The sequence below is a fragment of the Gossypium raimondii genome, chromosome 13 (assembly GCF_025698545.1).
Source record: "Gossypium raimondii isolate GPD5lz chromosome 13, ASM2569854v1, whole genome shotgun sequence".
Classification (NCBI taxonomy): domain Eukaryota; kingdom Viridiplantae; phylum Streptophyta; class Magnoliopsida; order Malvales; family Malvaceae; genus Gossypium; species Gossypium raimondii.
Window position 1 is genome coordinate 46125036 of NC_068577.1, and position 25853 is coordinate 46150888.

Consider the following 25853-nt stretch of genomic DNA (forward strand, 5'->3'; position numbering starts at 1 on the left):
GCAGTTTTAAGCGGAACCACTATTTGCCTCAAATATCACCACCATTCCTCACCATACCATCACATCATTACCACCTCTTCTCCACTCTCAAACCCACCGTCAATACCTCATGAACCATGACAACCATCGTAAGCCAACCTAAACATAGCCCCATCAACACCACTATCCATCATTTAACCATCATACCCAAAGCCTTTACAATCCAAATCCTTTTAAAAATTAAACAAGTTCCAAATCAACACTTAAAATAATAATAATAAGTCAGAAAGAGAAAAAAAAGAATTAAAAAAAAAACTCAAAGGAGAAAAATTATAAAGGGCAAAGGAAAAATAAAAAGGAGACTCATCTAATAGAATCTCCTTCCAAATCCAGATGGTGGGTTTTACGCTTAGACTGAGAATAACAACATACCTTAGAATTGAGGCAACTGGACGGTCGGAGAATGAGATAGGAAGACATTACCTCCTAGTTTCAAGGCGAGATTTGAAGAGTTTGTGGTCGATTCACGCAAAACTAATATGAGATTTGAGACAAGAAGGAAGAGAGGAGAGTTTTGGTGTACCTAGTTGCCGGATAAGACCACCGGGACAGGTGGTGGCGACTAGGGGCGAAACTAGGGGTTGATAGGGGCACTGACCCCCCTAAAATAGAAAATTTTTCATTTAAGCTCTTTAAAAATTTTAAAATTTTAAATTAGTAAAGATAAAATTACGCTTTAGTCCCCTAAAAATATAAAAATTTGATTTTATCCTTTAAAATTATAAAGATGTAGGCTATTAAACTGATGAAAATTACATGTTTACTGTCATAAAAAATTATAATTTAATTTTAATCCTTACTAAAAAAATTATCTAATTTCATCCCTAGTGATGACGATAACAAGTTAAAATGCCATTTCTGTTTGACGCGAAGAAAACCCTTTTTTAAGGTGAAATTTCCATGTAGTATAATTTTAAAATTATTTGTTAATTATAAAATACCAGCTTGAACTTCTATTAACAGAAATATAATAGAGTGATCAAAACAGATAGTACCAGAAGTGGCTAAAATGATGGAAAAAGAATTTGGGTTTTCAAGACTAATATGAATTTTTTTTTAAAAATATTCCACTTACTTTTTAGATACGGGTAAACTACTAAAATAGTCACTTTTGTTTGTCTCAAGTTACATTTTAGTCACTTATGTTTGAAATATTATGTTTTAGTCGCTTACGTTATCGTGTTGTAACATTTTAGTCACTGAGCCATTAATTGCCGTTAACAGTGTAACAATAAGCTGATGTGGCACGTTAAATCATCATTTCAAAATTAAATTTTAGGTTAAATTCTACAATTGGTCCCTATATTTTTTTCATTTTGAGCAATTTATTTTTTTCTTTTATATTCTTTTAACTTTTCTTCTTTTTTTTCCATTCTCTTTTGCTTCTCCCTCTGTTTTCCTCCCTTCTTCATTTCTTTTAACGTCGTTTTTTTTTATATTTTCCATTTATTATAACTAGTCCACAAGCATAAGTGGGGAAAACAAATGGAAATTATAGAAAAATTACGTTAAAAGAAATGGAGTAGGGAGGAAAACAGATGGAGAAGCAGAAGAGAATGAAAAATAAAGGAAAAAAGAAAGAAAGTTAAAAGAATATAAAAGAAAAATATTAAATGGTTCAAAACGAAAAAATATGGGGATTAATTGTATAAATTAATCTAAATTTTTTGTTTAAAATGATTATTTAACATGCTACATCACCTTACCGTTACATTGTTAACGGAAATTAACGGCTCAATGACTAAAATGTTAGAACGTGATAACATAAGTTGCTAAAACATAACATTTCAAACATAAATGACTAAAATGTAACTTAAGGTAAATAAATGTGACTATTTTAATAGTTTACCTTTTTGGATACTAATAATAATAAAATCATTGGAGTAATTTGAATTGGATTATAAATTTTAACAAAAATTATGAAAATTTTTTACGTAATCATCCGACTTGCCCCGACCCACACGAAGACGTATGTCAACTGGCTTTACTTTTTATTAAGCATCAGAGCACTCCCCCTTTCCATTAACACTTTTCCACTCACCTGCACCACCAGCACTACCATTCGCCGCCGCAACAACAATGTCATCAGTAGAGTCTCTCATCCTCCAACTCCACGAAATCTCCGCCGTTAAATTTGGCAACTTCAAGCTAAAATCCGGCATCTCTTCCCCTATCTACATAGACCTCCGCCTAATCGTCTCCTACCCTTCCCTCCTCCGCCAAATCTCCCAATCCCTCCTCTCTTCCCTCCCTCCCCAAACACCCTTCAACCTCATCCGCGGCGTTCCTTACACCGCCCTCCCGATCGCCACCTCCATCTCCCTCGACACCTCCATCTCCATGCTCATGCGCCGCAAAGAAGTGAAGGATTACGGTACCGCAAAGTCCATCGAAGGCGTTTACGAAAAGGGTCAAGTTTGTTTGATAGTTGAAGACCTCGTAACATCTGGAGCATCGGTTCTTGAAACCGCTGCGCCGTTACGGGCGTTGGGAATCAAGGTGACGGACGCCGTGGTGGTTATAGATAGAGAACAAGGCGGAAGGCAGACGTTGGAGGAGAATGGGATTAAGCTTCATGCTCTGTTTACTTTAACACAGATGGTTAAGGTTTTGAGAGCGAAAGGGAAGTTGAAGGCGGAGATGGAGACTTTGGTTATGAAGTTTTTGGAAGAGAACAAGGAAGTGGCGGTGCCTAAGGTTGAGAAAGCGAGGGTTAAGAGTTTGGGGTTTGAAGAAAGGGCTAAGTTAGCTAAGAATCCAACTGGGAAAAAGCTCTTTGAGGTTATGGTTAAGAAACACAGTAATCTTTGTTTGGCTGCTGATGTTGGGACTGCTGCTGAGTTGCTTGATATTGCTGAGAAGGTAAATTGGTTTTAGTTTATCAGCGAAGTTTTGAAGTATTCTAGGATGAGAAATTTTTTTGTGTGTGTGAAAGTACAACTTCTTCAGTTTTTTAGGGAAAGTGATGGAAAGTAGGTTTTCTTTTATAGAATTTATACTTTGGAAACTTAGGCAGTGTTACTTACAGCATCATATTTAGCCGTATTTTTGTATCTTAACAATGTCTTTGTACATCAAATTATTATAATCATGGGATTTTGAGTTGTGACTAAGCTTTGATATATCGGGGTTAGAAACAATGTTAAGTTCGGTGTTAATGTTTAAACTTAGACTTGAGTCTTAAAAAGATGTCTGTTAAGTGGATTTTAGTTTGTATTAACTTGTTAGAAAGTCGTTTGCTCCATATTTGAACTTCTATGCAGGTTGGACCAGAAATCTGTTTATTGAAGACTCATGTTGACATATTCCCCGATTTCACTCCAGATTTTGGTTCTAAACTTCGTGCGGTAAGTCTCATCTGCTTATTGAATGTCTTGTGCCTATATTTTCCGAACTATGGCCATTCTTGAGAAATCATTTTGATTTTCTATGGAAGTATAACTTTATCATCCTTGCGTCTATTTTCAGTATTCAGGTTAAACCTAGTGATGAAGAAAGTTATTGATTTTCATTATAGATTATGTCAGATTGTGTGAACCGGTTGTTATTAATAGAGATGTTACTGCTAAGTTAAACTAACAGTGCTGTTTTTGACATTTCAACTGAAGATTGCAGAAAGACATAACTTTATGATCTTCGAAGACCGTAAATTTGCCGATATTGGTAACACAGTGACAATGCAGTATGAAGGGTAATATTCAGTTTCTGCAGCCTAAGTTTCCCTTTTCTTGTAGATGCCTTTGCTCTTGTCTTACTGCTTCTGGCACGTATGCTTTTGCAGTGGTATCTTCCGTATATTGGATTGGGCTGATATTGTTAATGCACACATAATCTCGGGTCCTGGAATTGTTGATGGTCTGAAGTTGAAGGTTGGTTATGATTGCCCAACAGTACTTTTTAGCTAGAATTAACATACAGAGTTAGAACTAATCTTTTCTTGGGGAAATTTTTTAGGGTTTGCCTCGCGGTAGGGGACTGTTGCTACTGGCAGAAATGAGCTCTGCTGGTAACCTTGCTAAGGGAGACTACACGGCTGCTGCAGTAAAAATTGTAGAAGAGCATTCTGATTTTGTCATTGGTTTTATCTCTGTCAATCCGGCATCATGGTCTGGGGCACCGGTAAATCCAGCATTCATTCAGGCAACCCCTGGAGTCCAAATGGTAAAGGGTGGTGATGATCTTGGCCAGCAGTATAACACTCCATATTCTGTAAGTATTTGGTCCTATCATTGCTCGTTCTACAGTTTAACTCTTCCTCTGTAAGGCTATTTTGTATATATGAATTTTCCTTGAAAATTCTTTTAAATGTGCTGTCTAGAAAATGACTAAGGTGAACGAAAATGTCTCTCTTGTCCTGTTGTGTCAAAACCCTGTATTTTTTCCCAAAACGCACTATATATTAGTGTGATGCTGGTTTTTGTCGATTCTAGTGGCGTTTTGCTTACTCTTATCGGCTTTAGTAACCGAAATAAACGATATTCCAGGTCATCTTTGATAGGGGTAGTGACATAATAATTGTGGGGCGCGGAATCATAAAGGCAGCAAACCCTGCAGAGGCAGCTCGCGAATACCGCCTTCAAGGATGGGAAGCATATAAAGCTAAATGCAGTTGAGAGAGATGTTTTAGGTTCTGAACCTGTTGCTTGAAACTGATACACACACTTCCCTAATAACAAACAGTTGAATTTTGTTTAATCAATAAGTTGACATGCTTGGCACGTTAGTATGCGGAATGCAATCCTTGAACCAGAGGTTTTGAGCTAGGAATACCCTTTAATCCTTGTATTCTGAGGCTATATATATATATATATATATTCACATGCATGTATATGTGCATTTTATTTTGGTTTGACTGCCATATTTGTTAAGCCGGACAGACCCTTGCATTATTTTCCAAACATGGATCCGAATGTGTTGTGAAAAATGATTTTATCATATATATAATATATATATAAAGTAAGGTATAGAAGCATTTTGGAAAACAATCATATGCACCAGCTCTTCTTTGGTTCTCAAAGGTTGAGTATTTCTCAAGTCAAGTTGGAGAGCTGGTGTGCAAAGCAAATCAAAGAAAACAAATTTATGTGAAAGTTTAAAATTACAATAATAAGTAGGCACTCTCATTGCTTCAATCTTCATTAATATTTAAATAATAACTAAACTTTTTTATTAATATTTATAGTGATTTTTATATAATAATATATCTTGATTTATTTTTGGAATAAATCAAGTACATTTTGTTGAAAGAAAATGTATTTCAAGCGTACCTTAACATTTTAATTATGTCTTTTTATCATTTTCCAATTTAGGTTTAGTTTAGTTTTGCTTCTCAAAAATGTTTTTGGAGTTAGCATACTAAATAGACAATTTTTGAAGTCAAAAGTGCTTTTAAATCTAAAAGTAAAAACAATTTTTTCTAGCTTCTGCTTTTGGCAAAAGCGTTTAAAACAATTTTTTTTAGCTTCTGCTTTTGGCAAAAGCGTTTTTAGAAACAAAGGATAATTTTAACCCTTACAAAGTGTTTTATATAATATTTATATTAGGTATGTAATTACTTTTTTATTGAAATTTATTTTAAATATATAATATTATATATTAGTTACATTTAATATTTAAAATATAGTTTATATATTCAAATTAAATTTTATAAATATTTAATATTAATTGCTTAAAATATTTAAAATTTATATTTCATATATTAAAATATTAACAACAAATTATAATAAATTATTTTTATATTTTTACTAAAATATCGTAATATTAACTAATTTGAACATTATTTAAATTCATATTTATTACTTTATAACACCATGTCTAAAATGAATTTTTTGTCTCAAAAATACTTTTTGACGGCAATACTAAATACTTAAATCTTAAACTAAACTTTTAAAAGCTTTCTCAAAATCACTTTTCTACTGTACTTTTTAAAACACTTCTTAAAAGCAATGCTAAACTAACCCTTAATTTTATAAAATTTGTATTCTTTTTTAAAAAATGTAAACTTTGATTTCTTAGAGTAACATTACTTATTATTTTAAAGATATTTTATTGATCAAATACTATAATTAAAAAATATTTTAGCAGCAATTATTTTTTAATTTAATGTATGGATTATTATGTTTTAATTTTGAAATTATATTAGTTGTAAAATAAAAAGGTTTTTAGTCAAAATTAGTTTAATAAGAATTAATTATTGAATACAATAATTGTATACAACACATGGTAAGAATATGTTGTTAGTTCTAGTACTTTGATAAAATTTGAGATTTAATCATTGTATTTAAAAAGTTAAAATATAAATCTTACTTTTTATTTAAAAATCAAGTCTAATCATTATCATAATTAATAGTTTAAGTTAGAAGTTGCCAACTTAATATAATAATAAGGTGGTTCTTATACGATGTGATTTATGATTGACGGAAAATAAACATATTAAGTTGACAAGTTTTGACGGAATCTATTAATGAAATAATAATTGAACTAGGGTTTTAAATTGAAAAAGTAAGAGGATTGGTTTTAACTTTTAAAGTATAGAGATTAAATCTCAAATTTTATAGAAATATATGGACTAACAACATATTTTTAACTTATATATTAATTTGTTTTAGCTTTTCTTTTAACATATAGATTCATATATTTGTTTTTTATTAGCAATCAAGGCTATTCAAATTAAACATATTTATTCAATCCCAAATAATCTCATCCCCGCCTCAATTATAAAAATAAAAGACTATTTGAAATTAAATAGTTTAGTCACAATTGCGGTCAACTTAGTAATGGAAGTCTAAGGTTGACTTTTTATTGGCCTAATAATAAATTTAGTCCTCCAATGTTTATACATTCTATCAATTTGATCTTAATCTAAAAACTTTAACAAATTTAACTTTCAATGTTTTCAAAATTTATCATTTTATTTCTAATTCTAAAAATTATAGCATATATTTAAAAATCTTAAAAATATTTTTGTATTTACTTTTCTTTTTACTTTTTATAATTTATATTTAGTTTTCTTGTTAACCATTCTCATTTTCTCATCAACCAAACATGTGAAAAGCTCAAAAATTAAAGCTATTTTTGATTCAATCTCTTTTGATTTAGTCTCCCTTTTTGGTTACATTGTTCATCCCAAATGTTTAATTAAAACCGGAAAAAATCTCAAAATTAACAAATTTATAAATTTAGAAAAATCATTGGGTTGACAACACCAACTTCAATGGCCTTACTCTTGGTTACATAGATAGTACTTGTTTTAGGCTCTAGTGTTTTTGTATTTTATCATTTCTAATTCAGACATTGGAGAGAGATTACAGGTTAAGACCATGCCCTTTGCTATTTCTAACTTCGTCAATTGAATGAAAGAAAGGGCAAAGTGGAATGTATCGTTGAAAGTCATTTTGGTTACAAAAATCTAAAAATAATTTTATCTTTACTTTTTAAGAATTTTAAATATAAAATAATTTTTATAATTAGGACTAAAATAGCAAATCTTGTAAACATTGACAATAAGACCCATGTTAGACTTCTCTTAGACAATTAATAAAATTACGATTAAAATATTTAATTTCAAAATTTAAATAACTAAAAAACAATAATTAATAACCTAGATACAATCAACTGAATAGTTCTTACTCTATATTTTAAACTTCATTGTTTTAAATTTCCTTTTACCTTTAAAAATACCTTTTAAAATCTATAATAAAGGTAACAAAGAAAAATTAATAGGAATGTAATTAAAATGTTTTATTTCAAATAATTAAATAATTAAATTAAAAATTAATAGTTGAGCGTGTTACATATTAATCTTGAATTTGGCCTAAAAATTCTACACGATTTAATCTGATTTTATGTAAAAATATATTCAAATTGGTGAAGGATTATTCCAACTTGTACAATGGATCTCCTTAAAATTTATATGACCAATTCTAAAATAGAGCAAGCTAATGGCCGACCCTTTTTCTCCAGGATTATTTTGTTTAATATCAAGTATCTATGTCCCCATAACATAAATTTTGAATCAGTGAATAAATAAAAGTACGAAGAATCAAATTATATTTATTAAAAAATAAATAAATTAATTTTGTACATTAAATCATCTTTTCGTCAAAAATTACACCCACTTCTATCATTAAGTAATGACATGACTGATGAAGCAAGTAGACAATGACACTTGACATTACAAGTATTTAAAAAATACAAAATAATTTTTTTAATAAAAAAATTAAAGAAGGTATAAAAAAATTATTTTCCAAATTTAAACACTACTTTATAAGAAATTATATAAAGTTATTTTGGGGTTTCCATGGAAAGGGAATTTAATTAAAGGGACTTTAATTTGTGTGGTTTTAAGATAAATGATTCCGTTTTGTGATAAAGCGAAGAAAAGTCACCAGCATTTACCTATATCTTCTCAATGAAATGAAAATGACATCCACATTTGAATATTCTGCTTTCATTTGTTTTTTTTTTTTTATATTCATATTTTTATATATACATTAGATACAAATATTTTAATATGGACTAGAAAGAAAAGTTATCAAATGTTTGCTCGTGCTTATATTTTGTAAAATTTTACATTTAAAGAGCAAAAAAAAAAAAAAAAAAATCAAAGCGTTTAGGCTAGGGTTCAAGGAGAGGAAGTGAGCAACCACATAGAAAGCATGATTATTGATTAATGAACAAGGAAATTCAATAAGGGTATACTATATTTGATGTAAACCAACCATAACCATTATATTCCTAAAACTGCGCATCATCATTAATAATAAGATTCTACAACAAGAAGGATTTCTATACAATATTTCACTGTTATTCCTACAGCAAATTAAATATAATATAGTATATATACATATGTCTATATTATCTATCAGTTTTATTCTTTTTTCTTTTTCTACATCAAACTATATGTATATGTATATGTATAACACTAGATATTAATAAAAATTTAACTATATCTATGGCTCAAGAGTTGAAACTTTGGTTCATCGATCTCTTTCCCTAACAACAAGTAGGTAAAACATACCACTGATGAAAGTTCCCTAAGCTAGTTTAAAATTTGGAATATTTTCTTCAAGGGCATAAAAATGGTAAACCTACTGAATACCCCAGTACCTGAAAATTCAATTTAGAGTGTACCAGTTGAGGCCTGGAAGTTGATATGAAGGTCGAAAAATCCCATCCTCCATTGACCCTACCATTGTTTGTTGTTGCAGGTGAGGGGTTTGAGGAAGCTGGCTAAGCAGGGTTGCAATTGAAATTGAGCCATTTGTGTCTGGTTTTTCCAGGCTTCCATCATTGCTATGATCCCCATGAAACGTCTTGCTTGTTGAAGGACTGGCTGTATCCTCATCGGTCCAGTAAAGCGATGGGACGGTACTTCTTTTGAGAGGGTTAACCATAGACAGGTCTGGCTTTGAGCTTGAACAACATCCTAAGTGAGACATCGAACCATTGTTATTCACCCCATCACTCCCCAGCATTCCATCAAACAGGTTATGTTCATGATTTTCAAGAAATGTTCCACAACTTGTGCCCTTTGTCTGGAACTGAAGACTGCCAATTGACATTGAAGTTGGTACTGGCCCACCCATATCATCCATGGCCTCATCTTTTTCATATCCCAAGGGTCTATTTGTGTTGTTTTTCTTGTAGATTCTACATAGCACCCAATCATCAAGCTAGAACGCAAGAAAATCAGGTTCCAAACAATCAAATTCAGATCAATAGAATAAAACCACTAACTTCATTTAGAACTGATGAAAAACAAAAAGATTACCCTTAGTGAGTTCTTCTTGTATCCCAAGTCACATCCAGGGGGTTTGTTGTTATTCTTATTATCAGGAAGCCTATATTCATGCATGATCCAATTTGTTTTGATCCCTTTAGGAGGCTTCCCTCCATAGAAAACCAGTGCCTTCTTCACACCAACCTTTTGTGTCCCTTTCGAGTTTAATACCGGTTTATCGGTTCCGGTAGCCTTCCAATAACCCGAAGTTGCCGCCCTGTTAGGCCTCGCTCCGTTCGGATACTTTCTGTCTCTAGGACTAAAGAAGTACCATTCACGCTCGCCAAACGTTGCCTTAGCTGCAAACCTCAAACAAATTCACCCAGTACTATTTTAATATACAAAATTGTTAATTTTCGGTCGTATCGCTAAAGATATTTGATAAAATGTTTTACCTGGTAATTCCCATGGATCAAACTTATACAAATCAACTTCTGCAATTATTGCAACCGGTAGAGGGGCTGAGGTAGCCTTTTTCTTGAGATAGTGGACGACTAGCTCTTCATCCGTGGGGTGGAACCTGAACCCTGGTGGGAGGTTCGGCTGCCGCGAGACGGTGGAGGAGTCGTTGCTTTCCATTGCTGCTACTTGTCACGATTAATTCACTGATGAAACCGAGAATATTTTTGGTTTGGATTCTGAAAGTTTACCAGGGAAGAACATCATACAGCTTGTGGTTTTTTTTCTTGAGAGAGAGGCAGCTGAAGAAATGGTTGCATAGTGTTGGCATGAACATTATTATTCTTGTAATAAAAAGGCTTTAATACACCAAACTTGGCATCTGTTTACTGTTTAATCCACCATATCCAATCTCGATACGACACGCCACGAGAAATTAAAAGGGTATTTTCATCCTTTATACTAGGTATTGGTTAGCTGAATCCATGCACAAACTGGTTGATAATTGACATGCAGCGGTTACCAAGTGAAAAATGAAATTGATATATATTCTTGATATTTATAATGATGATGATGATGATGATGACGTGAACTGAGGGCCCACCCAATGGTTGACCGACACGTCTAGTTCCCCAAGTGTGACAGGGATCGACACGTGGGGCATGGAGTATGGCCCACGCGATGCAAGGGATAATATGGAGAGATGAGATAATTGTGGAGGATTGGCAACAAACCTTTTTCTTTTCTTTTTACGCTTTCAGATGTCATGCTTTTGTTGTGCAAAATCCTACCACCAAAAAAGCTATTTTAGATGACTAATCTCTAGCCAGCACCACACCTAAAAAAAAAAAACCAGATCAGCCGTGGCCACTGGCCTTGCCTGTCTTTCTGGTAATTTGGTTGTCACTTGTTCGACTTTTGATCATGTTTTGTCGCGAAGACGAAGATTTATGAACTTAAAAAATTGTCTGCTCCAACATATATATAAATTTTCACAATGTCTAATCAATAAATATAGAGATAATTTTTTCTCTATCTATAATAGTGATTACCTTTTATGTTGGATGATTATTTATGTGTGTAAATTTTTATTCTTTAAAGTTAAAGTATATTTTATATTCCTATTCACTTTGTAGCATTAGAAATTTATCCCTTTATTTTTATTTTTATTTTTAAGAATTTAGTCTTTTTACTTTTAGATTTAAAATTTAAATCTAGTTGCTACCCTTTAAAATTCTTCTATTAAGTCCATTAATGTGACATTTTGAGATTAAAAGAATATATATTCACTTGGTAATCATGTAAAATAAAAGTAATGTTGAAAATACTAATATGAATTAAAAAAAACCTATTCGAACTTGTCATGATAAAATAATTTTTGTTGTTGGAATAGGCTTATTAAGAAAAATGGACATAAACATTTTGATTGAAATAGTTAACAATATTGGCTATTTAGACTAATTAATGACATTACAAAAGTAGAGGGACTAAAATATGTCAAAATTAAAATATATAGATTAAATATCAAGTTTCAACATAAATATAAGGGTCAAAACTAAAATTTGACTATTGTCTTATAATGTAAAAAGAAAAGAAAAGAAAAGAAAAGAGCAAGACAAACCCAAAAGAAATGGGAAGCCACTTATCACCTTAAGATCCTTAAGGCATTCAAATTACATATAAACACGTAACATTTTGATTGAAAAGATAATGATATTAGTTATTTGGACTAATTAATAACATTATAAAAATATAGGGACCGATTAAAAATGAAGTATAAAGATTAAACCTCAAAGTTAAACATAACATAGAGACTAAAACTGAAAACCAATCATTTTAGAAAAATGTAAAAAGAGGAAATCACACACGCGTGTCAACAAAGGGAAGGTCAATGACCTTCCTTTATATATAGTTATAGATTACAACTTATTGTATTGATATATCATTTTATGATTTGTTGATATAAAGTTTGAAAATGAAGGTTATGGAGGTTTGAAAAGGTATGAAGGTATTTGGTCAGAGTTTTAGTTGTATGTAAGTTACGCTTAGAGTCTTCTTGGAATTGATGAGAGTTTATTTAAAGGCAGAGCTTGGTATGGTGTCTCTCTAGGCATGAGTCTTATTGTGTAGAGCCATGGAGTGCAACTAGTAAAGCTTTGGAGTTTTTTACTAAGATGTGATGTGATGCGATGGGGTGTGGTTTTGCCCTTGTTGAGTTAGTGGTAGAGTCTTGAGTGACATTATTAGATGAGATTAAAGGTCTTTGAATGGACCTTGATGTGACCTAATGGCATATTACATGAAAAGCACATGTGAATCTAGTGAGCTCCTTTAAGAGCAAAGCATTCTTAGCCAAAATGATTGACTTGACAAGGTGGTAAGTCTAAGATGATTTAAACCATCAAGCAAACCAAGAAGTTATTTTTTTATGGTAAAAATAAAGTGTAACCCTTCTCAGGTTAACAGATTACAAATAACAATTCCTAATATAAATATCCTTAAATGTTCTCCTATGAGAATGTTTTCAATTTGCACCAGTGGAGTGTAGAACTAAACAAGCCTGAGATTGTCTCTAAAGCTAAGCATTTCCTTGAAGTCAGAAGTAAGATTATCCTTAATGTCTAAAGTGAATGTCCCATTGTCTCTTGGTTTTTTTCACACTTTTCAAGCCTTATGTAAGGCAAGTGGTGCTGAAGTTCTATGCCAACGTGATAAAAAGTATCATGGATAACAAGAGCAAGCTCTTTTAGAAAGTGTATGTGTGTAGAAAGTGGTACAATTTCAATCTTTCACTGATCAGGTAGGTTCTTAACTGCTACTTGAAACCTAGTGGAGATAGAGGAATTATTGAACACAAATATTATTATTATTACTAATAATGTCCATTGTACTTGGCTTGAGAAGGGAAGCATTAGAGCTTCTTCATTGACCACTACATATGTAGCCCTGTATGGAATTATTATAAGAAATTGAGTCCCCAATAATCAAAGAGATGAAGTGGGATAGAGGGCAACAACCCTGATAAAGAAGGTGGTGAAGATGGTGGAATTTGATCTGGGGTAGCTTGTGTTTTATCAGGTGGTAAGTCATGCTGAGAAGTTACATGCTAGACATATTTTATCTTTTCCCTATTTGATTTATCAAGTACTTATTGCACAAAATCTGCGGCTGGTAAGAGCTATTGAGCAATGTGTGAGAGAAATTCCTAAGTTAAAGTTCTCTCTAAAGTGGCTTGTATGTTAGCACAAATCCATCTGAGCAACCTAATGAAGAGCAAGTAGAACCTGATGCAACAACAACTACTATGGAAGCTGAAGTTCCCACTCCCGTTGGAACTTTGAGCAAAATTTTGGATTCAACAGGAGGAGGAATGATCATCTGAATTCCTCTATTGAATCTCATAATCAAGTGATTTTCAGGCTCAAAGTTGAAATCAGAGTAATCCAGCAGATTCGAGAAAGGGAGATTTCTTTGAGTAATTATCTCCATCACTCCTAATCTTTGCACAATTGTTCGCTCAGTCCAGTAATCTTGTACTTCTAATTGGATGGACTAAATTTTAATCCTCATATTATTGAGTATTTGTTTAGCCTTGGTCCAGTCCAAAGAATAATGATTTGTAATAGCCCGATTTTTAGTGGTGCCAAAAAAGACGATTTCAGAACCCTATTTTTGTAAATTGGGTTTGTAATAATTAAAAATAAATATTTACGAAGTTAGTATAGTAACATATTAGAGTTTGGTACGATAATTTTTTTGAATTAATTGTTAATTTAGGTATAGGGACTAAATTGTAAAAGTTTTATCATTGTAGGTTTTAATTGACCAAATACTTAAAGACTTACATAACAATTATTTAAAGGACTAAAGTGACTAATAGAAAATTTTAATTAGTGCATACTGGATGATGATGTGCATGTCATTATACTTAATTAATTTAAGTTTAAAGTATAATAAACTAATGTTTAATTAAGAAAAAACGTGATTAATTAAATTTTAATTATGTATATAAGTAAAGTGAGTGGGAAAAGATGAGAGTTATCATATTTCCCACCGTTTGTTGAGAAGAGAAACAAGAAAACTCCATGGTTGAAGGCTTGAAGCATTCGACCACACATTAGGTAAAATTTCCAAGTTCCCTTCTTATAATTTTTATGTTTTTGAGGTCATGTGAGCTTGATTTAGCTAGCCCATGTACCAATTTGTAAAAGTGTTAATATTTTTGAAAGTTCTCATTGTTGATTTCTTGAAGAAATTGGTGTTAAATTGATAGATTTTAAGCTTAGATTATGAAAAAGGACTAGATTGTAATGTTTAATTGTTGTTTTGTACATAAGGACTAAACTAAATAAATTGTGAAATTGAGGTGAAATTTCGGTAAAATTAGAGAGTGAAGGGTTTATATGAATGTAATCGAGGTAGATTTTCAAATTGAAGCTTAATTTTGAATGTTATGACTATTTCGATTTTAAGGACTAAATTGAATAAAATATAAATCTTTGGGCTTATCGAAAAATGAAACTATATAGGTTCATACATGTCAAGGAATAGTGTATAAATGTTTTGTATTGATGAATTGAATATAATAATTGTATAGATTAAAATTGGACTAAATAAAAATAATCGAGGAAAAGACAAAATTATCGATTAGTCCCTAAAGATTCAATTTGTTTGTTGTTTTGACTAGGTAAGTTCATATAGAACTTGCTGCTTTATTTTATGTTATGCTAAATGTTGTTTTATTTTATTTATGTGTTTAGATTGAAGTGAATCTGGTGAATGACTTATTTGGCTCAAAATGGATTGAACTGAAAATCATGAAAATATTGGCTATTTCCGAAAATGCATGGAGTACCAATAAGAATGTTACATAATTACAGGACTTGTAATGAAATATGTAAATCGATACAGTGTTTGTTAATGATATGTATACGAAAATGATGCCCGTGTAAACTTAGTAAAAGATTAGGATACGTATGATATGCCATTCGGGTTATACACGTAATTGATCAGGTATTTACATGTTATGAGATCTAGAATTTGTTTTAGATTCTCAGGTTATATGTATCGTTGGTTTAGCCTGGATGGGTAACCTTGATATGATGTCATATTGTGTGAGCAATTTCGTTAAATTGTTAGTTTGTGTGAGCAACCATGATATATGTCAGCTTGTCTGAGCAAAATATCTCTGTGTATTCGAGTCCATTTTACAATAGTTCCCTTGGGCGAAATTTTAAGTTAATGGAAATGGAAACTTGGAATGATTTAGAATTGTACTGCATATGTATTTAATTTGAGATGTGTTATGTGAATTCTTGCCCAATGTGCTTATTATGCAAATTGACTAACCTATTTGGTTGTATATGATGATATCTATTAGTTGCATCAATGTATGTCAAGGAAAACCATATTGATGCCAATGAGATTAATATTTTAGCTTGTTGAATTGGTTAAAGTAAGTAATGTAACTTTCATATGAATTTACTAAGCATTTTATATTCTTACCTAGTTGTTTTCCTTTATCCTTGTAGATCGTTACATTTGCGGAACATGTCAAGCCAAATCCATTTGAAGCTCACACTATCCTATCACCAAATCGATAGCTTTTTGGTCATTTTGAGTCAAGATTATGGTGTGTATATAGGGTTAAAGTGTTAATGAAATGATCATTTTCTAATTCATATGATATGGTATGTTTGATGTTGTGGAAAATGTGGAGTGTATGAAAGGTTTGGTATGTAAAATATGGTGTATGGATTAGCTATGCTTGATGTGGTTTAGTACATGATTTTAAACTTAAAAATGTCATGTAGATATGCTATGAATTACATATAGATGAAATGGTAAGTTGAGTGAATAAATGTGCTTATATGCTTAAGTGTTTGTAAGGAAAATGAGATGGCATGATTGAACTTGAATTGGCATTGATAAGATTGGTGTTTGGTTGGTTGGTTTCGATGACATTTGATTGTTTGTATCAAAATGGATAGTTTTGCAATAGGTTGAGCTTATATCGAATTGATTTTGATTAGAAATAGTTAAATGACTTGTTATGTATGGTATGAAATGTATGAGTTTGAAATGTTTTTAGGTGAGCATAATGGTTGGTTTGATTGGAAACTATGAAATAGGTACCAAATGACTCATTTTTACCAAAAACAAAGTCCTCGTCGAACGACCAGTTTTCCTTGTTGCAATGTTGACTGAAAGTATGTGACGTTGCGACGTCGAGTGGCCTAACGCAGTGATGTGACAAGCTATTTGCGACATTATGATGTGGAAGAGATGACATCATGATGTCGGCTCTGAAATTTGTAAAACTTTGCAATTTGGTCATATTTTGAGTTCGGGTTTATAAAAGAGCTTTTGTAAGCTTGATTAAAACCCAATTTTGATTGTTTATCCATAAATGAATGTATTTGACATTGAATTACATGTACTAATGATTATTTTTACTGAGAATGGACTGTAGTTGCTCCGACAATGAATGTGACATCCTGCAGCTTGGATTCAGTGGTTGAGTCAGGTGAGGGGTGTAACAGGATATTTAGCATTTTGATTAGCAAGTGTTTTGAACAAAAAAAGGGGGAGTAGAGTGGAAGCTAGTAGTTGAGTGTATAGTGGAGCTCAAAGCTGTTTGTCTATGCATGGTGATTTTTTTTAATTGATGAATTGTTGACTAAAGGTATTGGGAAATGTACCCATATTGTAGTAAACATGTAATTGTTTTCTATGTATTTGAACGATGAATAATAAAGTTAATTTCACATTTCACTGTTATATCTTTTGTGTTTCTATCTTTCATGTTTCGCATACATAGCAAAATTGTGACAAGCAAATATTAGCTCATTGATTGTCTAAGTTCAAACTGATGATAAGTGGCATTATAAGAATGTTTACATTGCGAGAAAGACCACTAAATTCAGCAGATAATCTAAATGAGTCTGTAATCTCGTAAAAGTATCAAAGTGAGTATTTAATTCAAATAATTAGAAGGATTATTATGTCATTTACAATTCCAATTGGGGAGATGGCTATTGTTGGCTATCGGAGAAGTTGACTCCACGGGTAGAGACATAGATGTATTCATTGAAAAAAAATGATACATTAGACTGGACACAAGATGAATTACTTCTGAATTCGTTTGTGAATTAATTCACTTGTGACATTCATTGTGTGATTTACCTAAATCCTGAGTTAGTCATTGACCATGAGTATGTAAATCATGTGATTTGATATAAGTAGAGGCTTATGCTCTAAAGATGATTGAGCCCATAGTCAGTATGTTGGGTACATGAATTGAGTATGGCACGACTTTACTAGCAACAATGAAATTCATAACTCGATTAGAAAATTAACAATATCCTCTCATTGGCATTATGTGGATTGATAAATATGGAACGTGGCCATGGGTTGCTTGTTCTCAAGCGAGAAATTTATCACAGTCATTTGTTGATAGTGATCATATTAATAATTAAAAAGACACAATGGTGACAATGAGATAAAATAAGATTGTATTGAATGAATGGATTTAACTCAAAGGAATCAAGGATATCATATGAGGGTAACACACATGATGAGATCATTGAACAAAGTAGCTGGATGAATTGTTTTCATAAAGAGTATATAATAAGGAGTTTTCAATCATGGTACTTTATTTGGACTGAATCCATGATTAAGTAAATTACGAATTATTGGAACGATTCATAAAAGATTTTGCACAAGTCTCGAAACCATTAAGCTAGTTTCTTCGAAAAGATGTTTCTTTCAAGTTCAATGAAAAATGCATCAATGCTTTCAATGTTCTAATGCAAAAATTAGTTTCAGCACCCATTATAGTCAGCCTTTATTGGAAAAAGCCTTTTGTGATAATGTGATGCTGTGATCATGCAGTTGGAGTAGTATTGGGACAAAACAAAGACAAGGTTTTTCACGACATTCATTATGCAAGTAAGACACTTAATATAGCTCAATGTAATTACACTACCACGAAGAAAGAAATGTTAGCAGTTGTATTTGCATGTGAGAAATTCAAACTATATTTTATGGTGAACCGAATTTATGTCTATACGGATCACTCAACATTGAAGTGTGTGATGAAGAAAAAAGAATCAAAAGCAAGACTAATGAGATAGGTGTTGCTCTTTCAAGAGCTTGATTTATGGATTTTGGATAGAAAAGGGACATAAAATCAAGTTGCAGATCATTTGTCACAATTGGAATTAGAAACTGAAGGAAAAAGAGAAATGGAAATAAACGAGAACTTCGTTGATGAGCAGTTATTCCGACTCAAAACAATTTCGAAAAGACCTTGGTATGTAGACATTGCCAATTATTTAGCCCAAGGTATTTTCCCAATGGATGTAACATAGGCACAAAAAAAAGAAGGTTAAGTATGATACCAGAAAAAATACATGGGAGGAACCATATGTTTTCCGGCAATATACCGATTAATTAATCCAATATTGTGTAGTTGAAGAAAATGTTTTAAGATATTCTAATGGGATGCCATACATCTTCATCCATAGGCCACTTCGGAAGCAAGAGAATGACACAAAGGTGCTATAATTCAGATTCTATTGGCCTACTATAAACAAAGACACGTATGAATTTGTGCAAAGATGTGATAAATGCCAAAGAAAAGGGAACATTTCGAGAAGGGATGAGATGTCGCAAAATGGGACTTTGAAAGTAGAGATCTTCGACGTTTATGACATATATTGTAACACCCCTAACCCGTATCTGTCGTCGAATAGGGTTACAGAGCATTATCGGAGTTTACATTTCAGAACTATAAAAAATTTTAAAACATTTAATTCATATCATCAATCACAGCAAAACCAATCAATAGCACACATATTGTCCCTTATACGAGCCTTCGAGGCCCTAAAAACACATTAGAAACAAAAAGGGACTAAATCAGAAACATATAAAAATTTTAAGGAAAAGATAAAAATTTACAAACTGCAGGGGTCACACGGCCGTGTCCAGGCCATGTGACTCACACGGCCAAGAGACACAGCCATGTCTTAGGTCGTGTAGGCAATCGAAATAGGGACACACGACCGTGTCCCAGCCTGTGTAACTCACTGACTTAGGTCACACGACCAAACCACACGCCCGTGTGCCAGGCCGTGTAAAACCTGGCTTTTAACTCTTTGAAAACTATAGGGAACACACAACCGTGCTACCTGGCCGTGTGTCACACACGACTGAGACACACGCCCGTGTCTCTGCTTGTGTGGACTAAAATAAACTATTTTACAAGCCATTTTCTCACCCTTTTCAACATGTACCTATAATCTCTTTTGCACATATACATAAGCCCTCAAAAGGCACCAAAATCATGCATAATCAAGCCAAACACATATGGTATAATAACATCCAACCAATATGCCCAAATGCACCTCAAATGACAACATTAAAACATGTATAACCATGTACTCAATTTGGCCAAAATAATTGATTAACTTCTAACTAAGTTTGCATCATTCAACAACATGTAAATCACTTACCAAAACATACCATTTGGTACCAATTGTACCACATAATCATTAGCATCAAAATACATATATGCTTACTATGACAAAACACCAATTCACAACAAGTTATATGTCATATCTAATATGCACATTCAACTACTTTTCTATCTACCATCATTCAACCATAACAAGTCATATATCAACTATTTCAAGGCTACTTATATATACCTTATAATATATATCATTTTACCAACACAAGGCCAAAATGCAAACTAACCAAATGGTCAATTCCACAACAAAAGCACATAGGCTAACATTAGCCAAAATACCTATACATGCCATTATAACCTTAACCAAGACATCAACATCTACCGATATAATCGCTGGATAGTGTGATAAATCTCCGACGAGCTTCCAACCTGATCGAGCTTCCGATAATCTAAAAAATAAAGAAAAACAACTACGTAAGCAATGAATGCTTAGTAAGCTCGTATAAACTTTAATCATATCAATCTATTTCCAATATGAAATTTATACATATCAAGAATAATCATATACCGATACCACACAATCCATGAAACCAAATTCAACAATTGACAAAATGAGTAAATCCACAGCATCACTTATACTTATTATCCCTAGCATAGTAGGATTTTAGACAACTTTAAACTCTTCCAAATTTCTTTATTTTCATTTGCATTTCATTACTGTCCACACTTGTTCCATTTGCATAACACACAAGTCATAAGCATATCATTTAACCATAGCCACAAGCTAATGCATTTAAACATATCCCTTTTCGAATTAATCACATGATAAGCCATTTCATAAGAAATTGCATAATTTAGACCTTACCATTTTTTCATGAGCACAAACATATTTTCATTTGAGCACTTACCATTTCAATGCAACTTATAAGTAAACAGAATACCATTCAACCAACAACTTAGCACTTGCCTAAGCATCAAACAACAACACATGTTAGCTTACTTGAACATATTTAATATAAATTCAACATTTGATAACCTTATTTTCTCATGCCACACCTGAGTTTATTACTCGTCTCCATTTACATAATTTTCATGTATCAACATATCAAAGATATTCATATATGTACATGTGATGATACATATCATTCTCTTACCATTTCTTTATATATATATCATCCATTTCAATATATCAATATATTTTGCACCATTATTTTCGTGTATTTCATATATATATACCTGTATTAGTTCGTATTGAAATCATATTGTCTCGTAACTAAACATTTCCCATTGAATCATTTAGAATATCGTTGGATATTCGAGATAGCTCACACATAGTGTGCTAAACTGTAATATGTCAATTCCTATACATGTATGCTCATACGAGCTATGAATCAGTATGCTCTCGTGAGCTATGAATTGGTAAGCTCATACGAGCTGAGAATCGGTAAGCTCATAAGAGATGTGGTGTGTCCGCAACACATGAAGGACCTCAAACAAATCGGTAACCCTAATGACATGTCATTTGAATCCTACGAATTCCTAAGGTTCAAACGGAACTTAGTAATTGTCGTACGTCGTTGGATTTACGTCGTTTCATAACACAGTAAATTACATAGTAACATATATATGTTTCTTTAATCACAATATAATCACATATTAATATTCAATTTAATCAAAATTATACAGAATACAGTTCATACGAACTTACCTAGCTAAATTGCAGAAATACCAAAGTTTAGGGGCATTTTGGTAATTTTTTATTTTCCTCGATTTTCCACCCGATCTTGATCTAAATTAATAATTTTATCCAATAGATTAATTTAGAAAATAAAATAATTCATTTCATATAATTTAGTCATTTTTGACATTTTTACAAAATTGTCCATAAAGTTTTACTTTTATTCAGTTTAGTCACTGAGCCCAAAACTTGCAAATTAACCATTTTTACCCAGAATTGAGCTTAGCCGAATGTTCATGGTATCCAAAACAGCCCATTTATGCAACAATTTCACATTAAATTCTTGTACTTTTATTAATTTAACAAATTAGTCCCTAATCGAAAAAGTCATCAAAATCACATAACAAAATACTTTTAAATATAAATCAACATTCCAAATTTATCATCTAACATAAAAAATCACAAGATTCATCAATGGAAACTTTCAAAATATTTAACAGTTTCAAAATCGAAGGTATGGGCTAGTTGGACCTAGTTGCAACGATCTCAAAAACATAAAAATAATTAAAAACGGGAAAAAAACGCACCTACATGCACAAGAGAGAGATGGCCGAATTTTGAAGCTAAAAAATGGTGTTTTTCTTCCTTAGACAATCGGCTAGGTGAAGATGGACAAGGTAATGGGATTTTTGTTTTATTTATTTTATCTTTTATTACTTAATTACAATTTTACCCTTACCTATCATTAAAAATAACACAATTTTCAAACCATGCACATCCACTATCACCTTTAATGGTCTATTTACCATACAAGGACTTCCACCTTAAATTTCTATAGCTATTTAATACCTTTAGCTTATAGAACACAACTTTTGCACTTTACGCGATTTAGTCCTTTTTACTTAATTAACTATCGAAACGATAAAATTTTCCAACAAAACTTTAATATCACCTTAATTACACTCCGTAAATATTTATAAAAATATTTACAGCTCGGTTTATAGAAATGAGGTCTCGATACCTCATTTTCTAAAACCACTTAAACTTAATAAATCATTAATAAAACAAAAATCACAATATCAAAAACCTTTTTAAAATCACAATTAATTTGTAAATATTAAATATAATATTTACAAACTTACTTGTCAGATTTGGTGGCCTCGAAACCACTGCTTCTAACACCACTAAAAAACGAGTTGTTACATATATTTTATGGGATTGTTTCCCAATTCCTTTGAAAACCAATATACTCCTCGCAAATGATTATGTCTAAAAGTGGGAAGAAGAAATTTCTCTACCAACTAATGATTTGAAAGCAATAGTGAAATTCTTGGGGAAGAACATATTCACACGATTTGGAACCTCTAGGGCCTTAATTAGTGATGAAGGCATAGAATTAACAGTGTTAGGCATCGAATACAGAATTCAACATATTTTAGAAAAGACAATAAATCCAAGTCGTAAGGATTGGAGCATGCAATTAGATGATGCTCTATGGGCTTACTAATCTGTATACAAAACACCATTGGGTATGTCATAATACAAGCTTGTTTATGGGAAAAACTATCATTTGCCAATAAAGTTAGAAAATAAGGCATATTGGGCAATCAAAGAAATGATTTTGGATCCAACCTTAGCCAATGATATTCTAGCTAAATGAATTAGAAGAGTTCAGATATTTGGCATATAAAAACGCCAAACTTTACAAAAAAAAGGATAAAAAGAGACATGACGCAATGATCAAATCGAAATCCTTCTCACTGAGACAACAAATATTACTTTTCAAATCTAGATTAAAACTTTTCCCAGGAAAACTATGGTCAAGGTGAACAGGACCATTTACGGTAGGTCTCATCTTCCCCTATGGCGCTGTGGAATTCACAGCCAAAGATGGCAGAAACTTCCTAGTGAATGGACAAAGATTGAAACGATATTTGGGAGGTACCTTCAAATTTGAGGTTAAGAAGAAAGCCTTAGAATGTAGCGCTATATCAGAGAGGAAGGGTGAGATATGGGAACTTGAAGAGCATTGGAAATTGACGCTGGACAAGTTTGAAAACATCATATAGATTAAGTTGCACATATTGTATATTATTATTCAGTAGTTAGACTTTAGAAGTTTATTATTAATATTACATGCCAGAATTAGGAGTGAACATGTTCCTGTGTGGAATGAAAGAAATCAAAGCCAATCGAGGGTAAGAACGAACGATCAAAGGACATCAGTGCACCAAGAAAAGGGGGGAGGCAAGTTCGTGTCGCAACACACCGAAGCCATGGCACAACGCGATTGTTTCAAAGTCAAATCCCTAGAAATCAGTCGTTGTGGCACAACATAGGACCTCTATGGTGTGACACGACATCCTCATAGCTAATATGGAAAATTTTAGTCGTCGTGTCACGTCGTGCACATGCTAAGGCATGACACACTGACGATTTTCAGTAGGGTTAGACCCATCATTTGGCTAAAATCCTGTTCGAAGCTCTATTTATACCCACCTCCTTAAACCCTAAAGACACACCATTCAGATGCCCTAAATGAGTTATAACGTCCTTCAGCCACTCATTCATCTTGCATAGCAGCTTTGTTCTTTCGTATTCCCGATCCTCAAACACTATAAGTGATTCATCCTCCATTCTCCTCTTCCTCGAGCCGTCCTTTACTTGTCTTCATTTTTTCTGAACATATAATCTACACCAGTGGAAGATCGATCTTCATTAGCAAAAACCCAAGGTTTTGTACTCTAACTCTGTTTTCAATTAATTTTAACTACTTGAATTGTCACAATTTTTTCAATGGCATCAAGAAAACAACAACGCACTATCCAGGCACCGATCAACTTTGATGATAATCCATTCACCAATTTAGGAGTGGAGAGATTCTATCTCAAATTGAGTGGTCGTTAGTTCATTTAAGAATGTGCATTCAACCCTACCATGTCTGCCTGTGACGAGATCTAGGATTTGGTGCAATGTCACCGCTAGAATAACTTTTGCGCCACATCAACCAAACCAACGTTCAACACAATAGTTTATGAGTTTTATACCGCTTTGAAGGATCAAAAAAATCATATACAACAGGGTGTGACGATTACCGGAGTCACCATTCAGAGAAAAGAAATGTTGATTACGCAACGAGAAATATGCTAATTTTATGATGCCCCATATTATTCCCATGATTGTCTAGAAAATATAAATTTCTGCACATTTGAGAACCCATATATGAAGGGAATAATTAATTATTTGACGGAGGATCATGGGAAGTCGACTCGCAATCCCAACACTGGGGTGCCTTTAAAATTCAACCCAACCATCAATGGTAAAAATATGTATAAAATTTATTTCCACCTGCTACACACAATGCGTTTGACATCACTGCATACAAAACGGTTAGGCTTTTGCGATTGTAAATAAAGTACAAATTAGTATTGGCCATTAGAGCTACGAAGAGATGATGAAATGTTTACGGAGTCACAAACAAAGTATGTATTTCTCGCACTTGAACATAGCATTATGCAGAAGAGCTAAAGTTCCCATGTCTTCTGTCGAACCATTCACGCGATCGACAAGGAGTGTAATTGGGGATAACATGTACGGACAGTTCGTTGAACTCCAAAGGAAGCAAAAATAAGAAGTTGAACAACAAACAGTACACAAGAGGGATCCCCAAAGGCCAAGTAAGAGGAAGACCGAAGCACAGTCATCACGAATGATGGAATTAACAGACATGCCAATCTTTGAATGGAAAACGCGTTGGATGCAAAACATGAGAAATATCCTGATTCGCATTGCGCAAAAAATGGATGGCCGACGGCAATGCCACTACCAGACATGTTTGTGTGATTTCCACCGCCGGAAGAAGAAGACAATGAGGATGAGTTGAAGCGTGATTTTGACTAATTTTGAACAATTTTTAATTTATTTTTAATTTGGGCATTGTACTTAAGTTTTTATTTTTTTGGGTATGATGGTTATTGGTTTATTTTGATTTTTTTAAAAAAACTTTGGTATTTTATATATATTGCATTTTTCTTAGTAGGAACCCCAAGACCAAAAAGAGGAGTAGTCCCAACAATTGAGTTACACATATCACGCCAACCGGGTAACCTCTTTTCTTTATATTTTTATTGCGCAATAGGGACAATGTGCAGAATAAAGTGTGAGGGGGTTACATAGGAAAATTTTAAAATTTTTATTTATTTCTTATAGATTTTTAGTTGTCAATTTTTTTATTGTGTGTTTTGTTTGTGCTTGAGCTTGTAGAAATACAAGTGATTGGCTAGGAGCATATACCTAGGTTGTTTGTTTAAATTGTAAATTTAGCACGAAATCAAATAATTTAGATTGTTTATATTGACTAATTAATTCAGTTTATTAAACGTAAATAGGATAAATAAATGAAATATACCAAGTGATAAATGTAGATAAGAATAGGTAATTATATTTGTAGAAGTATAGGATGTTCAATTAAAAAACAAAACTCA

At 32.5% G+C, this 25853-nt stretch overlaps 2 protein-coding genes across 2 annotated transcripts; one reads left to right on the forward strand and one right to left on the reverse strand.

The window, feature by feature from the left end:
* Positions 1-2021: 2021 nt before the first annotated feature.
* LOC105783069 (uridine 5'-monophosphate synthase) lies at positions 2022-4863 on the forward strand. The gene is made up of 6 exons (XM_012608255.2): positions 2022-2901; positions 3303-3386; positions 3648-3730; positions 3821-3908; positions 3994-4248; positions 4524-4863. Exons 1-6 carry the CDS (start codon positions 2119-2121, stop codon positions 4650-4652), a joined length of 1422 nt encoding a protein of 473 aa, XP_012463709.1. The 5' UTR covers positions 2022-2118; the 3' UTR covers positions 4653-4863.
* Positions 4864-8676: 3813 nt separating this feature from the next.
* On the reverse strand, positions 8677-10726 carry LOC105784096 (NAC transcription factor 56). Its single transcript, XM_012609890.2, has 3 exons — positions 10216-10726; positions 9812-10119; positions 8677-9713 (listed from the first exon to the last, which is right to left on the reverse strand). Exons 1-3 carry the CDS (start codon positions 10397-10399, stop codon positions 9156-9158), a joined length of 1050 nt encoding a protein of 349 aa, XP_012465344.1. The 5' UTR covers positions 10400-10726; the 3' UTR covers positions 8677-9155.
* Positions 10727-25853: the final 15127 nt, after the last annotated feature.

What these genes read in the sequence shown, in the direction of transcription:
- LOC105783069 (XM_012608255.2), top strand. Translation starts at nt 2,119, where the DNA reads ATGTCATCAGTAGAGTCTCTCATCCTCCAACTCCACGAAATCTCCGCC. An exon ending in TGCTTGATATTGCTGAGAAG is followed by an intron (nt 2,902 to 3,302) that starts GTAAATTGGTTT and finishes ACTTCTATGCAG; the next exon opens with GTTGGACCAGAAATCTGTTT. An exon ending in TTGATGGTCTGAAGTTGAAG is followed by an intron (nt 3,909 to 3,993) that starts GTTGGTTATGAT and finishes GAAATTTTTTAG; the next exon opens with GGTTTGCCTCGCGGTAGGGG.
- LOC105784096 (XM_012609890.2), bottom strand. Translation starts at nt 10,399, where the DNA reads ATGGAAAGCAACGACTCCTCCACCGTCTCGCGGCAGCCGAACCTCCCA. An exon ending in TGATCCATGGGAATTACCAG is followed by an intron (nt 10,120 to 10,215) that starts GTAAAACATTTT and finishes TGAGGTTTGCAG; the next exon opens with CTAAGGCAACGTTTGGCGAG. An exon ending in ACAAGAAGAACTCACTAAGG is followed by an intron (nt 9,714 to 9,811) that starts GTAATCTTTTTG and finishes CTTGCGTTCTAG; the next exon opens with CTTGATGATTGGGTGCTATG.